We start from the raw sequence: 9,872 nt of genomic DNA, 5'->3' as shown, positions 1-9,872 counted from the left end.
GAAGTACTCTCAAATATTACCAATATTGCCATTACAGTATATTTCAAGTGACAAGGTTCAACTGGCATGGAGTAGCATTTATTTCAAATATTAAGAATCTTTTAAAAACACATCTCAAAATTGTACACAGAAACATGCTAAAAATAACTTCAAACATGAGAATCATTACACAGACGCCAGTGATAGATTTGCTACATGTATTAATACTGGATTCATTACAAACCTTTACCTTTAAAAATAAATTAGACTGCATAATATTGGACATTTATGTTAGCTTTTAACATGATAAATTTATATTTAACATAATTTATTGATCTCAAACTGAGAAATTTACTTGGTATAGCATGAAGTATGAAGTAACATTTAAATATGACAATATGACTTAATCATTATAGAGTAGAGCCAAGGGAATCTCAGACAACACATTATGCGTTTTGGTCAGTTAAGTGTGTTTGTGCGTGTGTGTGTGTGTGTGTGTGTGTGTGTGTGTGTGTGTGTGTATATATGCTACGTTGTTCTTTAAGGTTAAAAACATAAAGTTTAAAAACTCAGATAAACACAGGTTAATGTAGCACATTATATAAAAAATCAGTGTTTTTGGTCCAAAAAAGGATAATTAAAATTAAATTTTATATACCGGTACTTCACATTTTGACAATATAAAATGCTGCAAATAGCAAAAGTGCCAATCATGTTATTTCATCAATGAACAGCTTGTAAATCCCTTTTTGGTCCCAAATTCAAGACACTTCTCAAAGATTCTGTATATCTGTTGTTGTGCTTGTTAGGACATGCTGCTGAAAATCCCTTCCTACAAGGGTGAGCACCTTTACTGAGTAAAGTTAGAATCATCAGGAGATCACATATCCCCACTCCAACCCCTGAGAAAATTATCAAACAAATGATCAGCCAGGGTATCAGCCATGACTTGAATGACAAAAATGTTCACAGCCTTATAAAACAAATGCATCAGTGTCCAATTTATCCTCCATTCCTTTTTTGAGGAGTGGATATCTTCATGGATGTGTGCTATGATGAAGATAACCAATCTCCAGAGTCATCTTAAAGTCATTTTTCTATAGAAAACTGAAAACAATTATTTGTAAAAAAAAAAAAAAACATAAAAAAAATATCAGAAGCCAATAGTACTCATCATGGTTAATTTGTGTTAGAACAGTTGAGGGCAGAATGTTCTTGAGAATCACATTAAAAATTAAGTGTCCACACTCATACCTGTACCATCATTTCAGTCAGAGGGATAAAAAGAAAAAGACTCTTTAGGACATTATGGGTTTTCAGATGCGCTTCTCAGCTCTCTCCATCTCCTTCATCCTCTTCCTGTTTAATGAGTGGAGTTCCTGCAAAACAGGAAAACAGACTTCAACATGTCATTCCTAATTTATCTCTAAAACATTACCTGGGAAGATAATTTGGTATAAACAGTGGGGAAGATGGGATATTTTCTAAGTGACTGTGATAGGGCCCTGGTCTCGGCTGATTTACTAAAATCAAGTGAGACCAGTTCTTTTTAATTAATTCAGAAATTATTAAGAAGTGCAATGTCACTGCATTTATTTATGTCTTACCATCTAGTTTCTTTAGATTAGGTAGTCTTTTTGAGGCTTCATCCATCCAATTTCCCTCAGCTGAGTGCTTCTCCTCCAGAGGATTTCCAACAAATACCAGGTCTACAAGGCATGGCAGTTCAGCTAGCCTCACAAACTCTCCTTCACAACACAGATAACACATTAAACAACAAGACAATCAATGTCTTGAGAGAGCTTCAACACAAGTAAATGACGGCATTAAATTAAATCAATCTGCGGTCCACTGGCGTCATGCCCGGAGTGTCCCCCACCTCACGCCCTATGCCAGCTGAGATAGGCTCCAGCTCCCCGTGACCCGCTATGGCGGATGAAGCGGCAGAAAATGAATGAATGAATGAAATTAAATCAATAATAAATTGTTGGTAATACATTGGAAACCTTTACAGACCTCAAAAAAGTGTTCAGTGTGACACTTTACTGCATTTGTAAAGGAGACTTACCCCATTCTTTGACCAAGTTGTTGGACATGTAGAGGACTTTGAGGTTCTTCATGCACTGGATCCCCTTCAGCTTCTCTATCAAGTTATAAGATATCCACAATTCTTCTAATGTGTCCCCGACTGCCTCCTGTATACAAACACGTGCGCGCGTACACACACACACACACACACACACACACACACACACACACACACACACACACACACACAGTTTTGACAAGCATCACCACCAGGTAAGATGAAATAAGAGCTATAAAAAAGCATTTGGAGAACCAGATTAGTTTATTCTAACTTACCAGACCACTGAGGGCCTTTATGTTATTTCTGCCTAAGGACAAAATCCTTAAATTCTCTGAAACGATATAAAATGACAAATGCCACTTTTCTATCATTGAACAAAGGGTTTGTGTGTGATAAAACTAATGTCATTTTCACTCACTTAGGCCATTCAGATTTGTTATTTTCTCAATGCAGTTTGTGGAGAGAGACAGCTTCCTGTAATGAAGAAGATATTTTTATTGTTTTAAGAGATTAATTTATATGCCATTTTTATATTACCTGCGGACACTTTAATAAGAAAACAAACACACACAAAGATTTTAAAAAAATAAAATAAATGCATCTTATTGAGGTCCATTTGGTTTATTCATTCATTGGGTCATTAAATATGTGAACTCATTCATTCATTCATGCTGCTGCTGATATTACTGTGTCTGCTAATCTGTTGAGAAATGTTTTTGTGTCATTACAGGACTCACTCGCAGTTGGTGAGTGTGGAGAGAGAAGCATCCATCTTTTCTATAGGAGGAATCTGACCATAAAGTTTGATGGCTTTAGTCTCACTCACTTTTTCCCCTGATTTTTCCTCCTGCACACACACACAGTGACAAATCAGAATATGTAATCACAACTAAGTCGCAAATATAGGAATACACAATCAACCTCCATCCATAGTTTCAATATATTACACAATCAATAATTCTATATCATGCTTACCCATTTGGTCAGTGCTTCCTTCACCGTTGTTGCTTTAGCCTGGAGACAAATCACCACATCGAATAAAACAGGAAAAGGTTGGATCATGTTATCAGCAACAAAACAGTACAATAGGGGAGCTAACAACATTGTAATAATCGCAAAACACACTTTCACTAAGCTTCAAGTCATTCGTTAGTTTTGGTTCACTCCCTCCTCGATGAGGAAACATGTATTTAATTTGCACCTAATGCACACAGACACAGACACACACGCGTTAGCCAGTTTCAAACGCTGTGTAAAAAGATTAGACATTAAGGTTAGCTAACAAGCTAATTAAATAATCAGTGTTAGCTCATACGACCGCTGTATTGCATGTCAGGTCATCCAGAGCGAAGTCACTGAATGTTCTCATAGAACGTTACGTTTAAGATGGTATGAATTGGTTAAAAAAATAATACTAACTTGACCTGACTAGGTGAATACTCACCATTATTCAGACGGCTGGTGTCCACACTGGTTGCTATGGCACTGACAGGCAGCATACAGTTTGCGCGTGCGCAGTAGAGTATCTGCGTCTGACCCCCATTTTAGCAAACGCCGTTTATTTGAGAAGGAAGTAAATTACCAGATTTATCTAAATTAATTATTTCTTGCTGTTTGAGAAAATACAGTACCAGAGTTCGTATTGTTTATACATCTGTAGTTTTATTCAGTCCTGCTCTGAGCGAGCGGCACGCGATGAATACAACGTCATCAACACTCGACCAAATCTGATGGAGGCGCGAGTTTAACATGGTTTCGAAATCGAGTTGGAACTAATTGTCCAAAAGCGGTTTCATTAAACCATTCTGGACAAGTGTGAAGACAAATTATGTCTTTAGTCGATGTATTAAAGTAGTGTATATATTGGTAACGCCATGACACAGTCAGTCGTTGTCCAAGGTGAGTGAAGCTCGAGTGCACCTCTGAGAAGTAATCGTTCGTGGTCTGCCCACGAACGATTACTAGCTGTTAGAGCTAGCTGTCATGTAGTACAGTAGTTGTAGCATTGAATGAGTAAAAGGTCAAAGCTGGTCTGTTTCTTCAATTGGTTTAGGGTTTGTTCTAACGTGAATTTAATTATTCTAGTGTTTCATTCTCATCTCTGATTTCCCCTGTAACTATTAATTACGGTGTCCTTCAGTTGGACAGTGCGGCAACCAGATTGGCTGCAGGTTTTGGGATCTTGCTCTCCGAGAACATGCCCATGTCAACAAAGTAAGCATGCATAAACAATACCAAAGTACCTGCAATGTAATTACGCACCTTGAATTTTCTGTATCTTTCACCAGCTACAACCTTTAGGTAAACATTTAGTTGTTTTCAAGGTCTTCACTTGTAATTTCACTCGAGTGATATTTACTGTCACACATCCTTTACCTGCCAGTCTTCACGTTTAAACCTGCAGGACATTTGACAGGTCAATTGTTTATTTTTTAACTAAGGGCTAATCTGATTAGTCGAGTATATTAACTGACAAAAATGTTTTTCAAATAATTTCTTTTCAAAATATTCAAACATTTGTCGAGTCTACCTTTTTTTGTGAGTGTGAGAATATGGACTTTCCCTCTGTCATAATGTAATGCCCGGGATGTAGCTCAGTGGTCAAGCAGAAGTCAACTGCAGCCTTGTCCCAAGCCCAGATAAATGCAGAAGGTTGTGGCAGGAAGGGCTTCCGGCGGGAAAAAACTGCAAACAAACAAACATGAGTGTTCATCTAAAATGGTAAAAGGACGATATGCTGTGGCGACCTCCAATGGGACAAGCTGAATAGGAGTTTATCCTCTATCATAATATAAATTTTGGGCAATCAAGTGTAATTTGATGTCTAATTTTCAAAAGTAATTAATGAAAAAAATGTACAGATTTGTCAGTAAATAGTTATTTGCCACTGTAGAAGATAGTATTATTGTCATTGCCACACATGCATTAATTGAATGAGTGCATTTTATAAATGTAATGTTTTACATGTCACGTTTTACAAATTGAAATAATAAAATTCTTGTTTGCTCAATCAGTGTAGCCCTTTTAATAAAAGATGCCCCACAAATATTTCACTGATATCAGCCTGATAATGGGAAATGTGTTTTATGTTATCAGTTAATAATACATTTGTACCAAATCAATACATAAAATAAAGCTACATTGATTTTGTTTACAGTATTTGACAAGCAGCAGTTATTTGTTACAGATGCATACTTGAAGCAAGTAATTATTGGACATTGAGATTGGTAGAAAAAAGATCTCACATTAAAAAGTGAGATTGGTAGATAATAGGTTTATTACAACTGTGATAGCAATAAGTTATGATAGCACTGTACTCAGTAATATCAGTTGTAAAAACATGAATCATGCTCCTCCTTTTTGTTGTACAATTACTTTTAAAATGAGATTTTTGTCAGCTACTATTACTCGTAAGCACGACTTTTATACCCTGTGTTTTCTGGCCCTTTCAGAAAGGACTGTACGATGAAGCACTCAGCAGCTTTTTCCGAAATGTAGATTCAAGGTAATCACATGTTCTTTCATCCACTAGCTGCTATATGATTTGAGACATGTGCCTCCATGCTAAGGGAGATTGTCTATATTTGCCGTCTCTTCTGCTTTCTCAGGAAACATGATGGAGGAGCCTGCAGTGTTGGTGGGAGAATCCAATATCTAAAGGCCAGGGTAAGTTATGCCCATTACCAGAAAACAGCTTGAAAGAATGTTTTGAACTTCTCATCTTCACAGGGGTACCGGCTTATTTTTAAGTTAGGGTCAAGGTCAGGGTTTGGTTTGGCATCCCATTGCTATGATTCCAAAGAAAAGTTATGGAATGATGGCAGGGGTGCAACCAGTGCTTTCAGAATGTGATAAAAGCAGCTTATTTGTGCTGCCTTCAAAGTGAAATCTTTGAATCCACAGGCGGTGCTGGTGGACATGGAGGAGGGTGTGGTCAATGAGATCCTACAGGGGCCATTGAGAGAAGTGTTTGACAGCACTCAGCTCCTCACAGATGTGTCAGGTTCAGGCAACAACTGGTGAGAGATAGACAGGATAACATGACTAGAAGCAACTGATGAAAACCCACCAAACGTTTAGAACTTTTTTCGCAATCAGTTACTGTACATGTGCTATTAGGTTATACAGACTTGATCTGAATCTCTTTTTGGTTGTTTGTATCTTTGTCACACAACATGTAGAGTTTTATGTATTCGATTTTTACTATCTTTAAAGCTGAAGATGGAATTTGCTGTTTTGTTTGTCCTGTGTAAAGCCTCTCTAACACATATTTTCCCCTAACTTGCAGCTCAAATTCATAAAATTGTTTTACTCCATAGTCCTCTGTTTTTACATGCTTTTTCATCCTGCAGGGCAGCCGGACACATGACGTATGGTTCAGACTACAGGGAGCAGATAGTGGATAAGCTGAGGACGGCAGCAGAACACTGTGACTGTCTGCAGTCCTTCTTTCTAATTCACTCTATGGGAGGAGGTGCGACACTGACCTTGACCCAAAATACTCTGACAAGCCTTTATTTGGTCATCAGCAGTATGTCGTATTCAGCATGTCGTAGCAGTATTCATGATTAGAGCCATAATTTATGTACGACTTACATACTTGCATGTCCACGTGTTGTGATTTATCTTTGAGGAAGTAAGCTAGTTCCTACAGATTTATGTGCTGATTACAGATATCGGGTGCATGACACTAGAGGAGATGTGTTACAGTAAGAAGCTAATGCACTGATCTTGCATTTGAGGAACGGGTTCCGGTTTGGGGACCAGGGTGCTGAGCCTCCTGGAGGAGGAGTTCCCTGATGTGTGTCGCATTGTCACAGCCATCTATCCATCAGCAGAGGATGATGTCATCACGTCTCCATACAACAGTGTCCTGGCCATGAGGGAGCTCACAGAGCATGCCGATTGTGTTTTGCCAGTGGAAAACCAGGTTTGCTTATTTTTAATACATGCCATTGTTTCTATGCACTGTTAATCAATTTCTTCCCCTCTTTTCTTCCCTTCTAGTCACTGGTTGACATTGTGGACAAAATTAATCATATGTCTCATGGTGGAAAGCCAGGAGCAGCGATCAAGAGAGACTCCACCATCATCTCTGGACTGGGTGGCCTCAGTGGGACAGAGAGGCCATTTGATGCCATGAATAACATTGTAGCTAACCTTCTTCTCAATATTACCAGGTATAGTATCACTGTTTAATGAAAAGGGCTTTGTCTCACAATCTTATTTTATTTCTTGGCGCAATACTTATTGGGGGGTTTTATGTGTGAGATTGATTTAATTTCATTGTTTAAGTCAATCAGTATCTGATCACTTGATCAGTGGTTTTTCCACGTATACCTAAAACAATACAGGTACAGCCTGTATTGTTTATCTCATCAGATTCTTCTATGTAATAAATACATGACAAACCAGTTCGACAAGGGAAACAAAAGACTGAGAAAGTTTGGTAATTCTCAAAAAATACCTGTTTGGTCTGTTACACAGGCGAAGAGATAAAAACGGCTCTAAATGTAATAATGCTTTCCTCTGGGTTCCCTGTTTTGCAGCTCAGCTCGTTTTGAGGGATCTCTCAACATGGATCTGAACGAGATTGCCATGAACTTGGTTCCCTTCCCTCGTTTACACTACCTGGTGCCCAGCCTCACCCCTCTCTACACATTAGCAGATGTCAGCGTCCCCCCCAGGAGGTCTACTACCTAGCAGTCACTTCTGCTATTTCTATCTGACAGCTGTTTGTTTCATCTTTTTTAATTAAGAGTCATTCATTGTAAAAACAAGCATTTACCCTTAGATCAGAGGTGGTTTTGCATGTTCCTCGTTTTGACGTGAATATAGAAACAGCTGCTGTTTTGGTGTGATCAGGGCCATCATTTGAACAACAGGCACCACAAAGACAGCCTTCATTTGGTCATGTGGTTGATGGAAACTTCAGATTTAGGTTTCAGGAAAAGCACCATTTGATCCACCTCCTTCCCAACAACAACTGCTATGAAAGTGGCCTTGTGTGAGCCATATGGGCCTCATTCAACCATAGGAGATGCTGATTGGTCAGAAAGTGTGGCGGCTGCACCGTGAATATATCTGACTGTCTGAATGCAGAGCTGGGTGTTGCTAAAAATATCTTTTGAGAATATGTAGAGATAAATAAAAGTGATGTTTCTTCATTGACCCTCTATAATCAACAAAAGCCAGCGCAGATATGAGCTGGACAAACAATCTTGATGTAGTATACGGGAACAACTTTGAGCATATTTGAAATGGCTTGTGATCAGTTTGTCTCTGTGCCCTCTAGACTGGATCAGATGTTCAGCGACGCCTTCAGTAAGGACCACCAGCTGATCCGAGCCGACCCAAAGCACAGCCTCTACTTGGCCTGTGCCCTCATGGTCAGGGGAAACGTACAGGTGTCTGACCTCCGCAGGAACATCGAAAGGTATTTCTCCTCATGCTCCAAAACCAGCCAGTCAGTAGATATACCTGCCCTGATAAAGCCCACAGATGACCCTCACTCTCCCAAATACTGCAGCTATTCAGTGCCAACAGCAAGGATTCATGACTGGTCCATTCAGGAATCTCTACAACCCCCTTCCCTGCAGACCTTGTTTTGTATGGCAGCTTGTCAAGAGAAAGTGAAACAGAAGCTGCTGTGTGACCATGTATTAGTGTCTGACTACAGGAGGAGGAAAAGCAAAGACTTATTGGATGTACTGATGTTGATTTTGATGGCCTGTTTCTTAAAGAAACCAATTTCTGATGAAAACGAAACCATCAAGTATTTTGACAAATCTGCAGTTGTTCATCCAGCAAAAAATTCCAACAAGCAAAACAGATTGGACAACAGATCATATTTGAAAGCATCTGTTGAAAGTGTGACAGATATTTTGTGAACCTCAATATTTAAATCATAGGAAGTTATAAGTTATTAAAGATAGATAATAGAAGTATAGCGCATAGAGCACCTCAGCCACAGTATGCAGACCAACATGTTTATATTTCAACTCTCCACTAAATTGACCCGGAGGTCAATTTAGTAGATTTGTACAATTAGAAAATATTTCAACATTTCCCTTATCACTCAGTGTTTGTAGAAGGTGATTAGAAATTCCAGATTATGTAGAACCACACATGAATGTTTGATTGTCTTTCCAAGCATGCACTGATATGTACTGTCCTCCCTGCTCTAGGTTGAAACCCTCGCTGCCCTTCGTCTCCTGGAACCAGGAGGGTTGGAAGACTGGGATGTGTTCGGTCCCACCCGTGGGTCATTCCCACTCCCTGTTAGCGTTGGCCAACAGCACCTGTGTGAAGCCCACATTCATGGAGCTGAGAGACCGCTTCACCAAGCTGTACAGGAAGAAGGTACGCTTAAAGTCATTTCCATCATTGTGGAAGTTTTAAATATAGTGTTCTTGTGAAACGTGAGTATTTTAGTTGATCGTATTGATTTGACTGTGTTTTTCAACATGTTCTCTTTAAAGAATGAAAAAGGAACCAAAGTCATATTGAAATATGTCTGAATTAAAACATAACAGCACTTTCAACTCTCTGTTTTTTCAAGGCTCATTTACACCACTACCTACATGTCGATGGAATGGAGCAGAGCGTTTTCTCAGAAGCCATCAGCTCCCTCAGTTCTCTGATTGAAGAGTACCATCATCTGGATGCCAGCAAGTCCAGACTCGTGCCTGACGCGCCCAGGCTCAGCATAGCCAGATGAGGTGTCACTCATCTTTCCGCTTGCATTGCAGCCATTCCTCAAAAAAGGCTTCACACAACCAAATGTTTTGTATACATTTATATA

At 39.1% G+C, this 9,872-nt stretch overlaps 2 protein-coding genes across 3 annotated transcripts; one reads left to right on the top strand and one right to left on the bottom strand.

Moving 5' to 3' along the window:
- Window positions 1-67: 67 nt before the first annotated feature.
- dnal1 (dynein, axonemal, light chain 1) lies at window positions 68-3,716 on the bottom strand. Of its 2 annotated transcripts, XR_011038933.1 has the most exons (9): window positions 3,513-3,716; window positions 3,044-3,082; window positions 2,806-2,915; window positions 2,487-2,542; window positions 2,344-2,399; window positions 2,048-2,174; window positions 1,587-1,727; window positions 1,234-1,358; window positions 68-1,086 (listed from the first exon to the last, which is right to left on the bottom strand). XR_011038933.1 is itself a non-coding variant. In XM_068342556.1 (8 exons), exons 1-8 carry the CDS (start codon window positions 3,513-3,515, stop codon window positions 1,309-1,311), a joined length of 582 nt encoding a protein of 193 aa, XP_068198657.1. In that variant the 5' UTR covers window positions 3,516-3,715; the 3' UTR covers window positions 68-1,308. The 2 variants fall into 2 exon arrangements, 1 of the variants encoding a protein (XP_068198657.1); XM_068342556.1 differs by having other exon boundaries at window positions 68-1,358; window positions 3,513-3,715.
- An 87-nt stretch (window positions 3,717-3,803) lies between these two features.
- On the top strand, window positions 3,804-9,800 carry tube1 (tubulin, epsilon 1). The gene is made up of 12 exons (XM_068342820.1): window positions 3,804-3,967; window positions 4,209-4,282; window positions 5,521-5,573; window positions 5,677-5,734; window positions 5,972-6,087; window positions 6,421-6,542; window positions 6,811-6,998; window positions 7,076-7,248; window positions 7,618-7,758; window positions 8,364-8,504; window positions 9,256-9,430; window positions 9,630-9,800. The coding sequence occupies exons 1-12, from the start codon at window positions 3,943-3,945 to the stop codon at window positions 9,786-9,788; spliced, it is 1,425 nt and encodes a 474-aa protein (XP_068198921.1). The 5' UTR covers window positions 3,804-3,942; the 3' UTR covers window positions 9,789-9,800.
- Window positions 9,801-9,872: the final 72 nt, after the last annotated feature.

This window comes from Antennarius striatus, chromosome 19 (assembly GCF_040054535.1).
Source record: "Antennarius striatus isolate MH-2024 chromosome 19, ASM4005453v1, whole genome shotgun sequence".
Lineage (NCBI taxonomy): Eukaryota > Metazoa > Chordata > Actinopteri > Lophiiformes > Antennariidae > Antennarius > Antennarius striatus.
The sequence above is the reverse complement of the archived record's forward strand: the minus strand, read 5'-3'. Positions and strand labels throughout refer to the sequence as shown.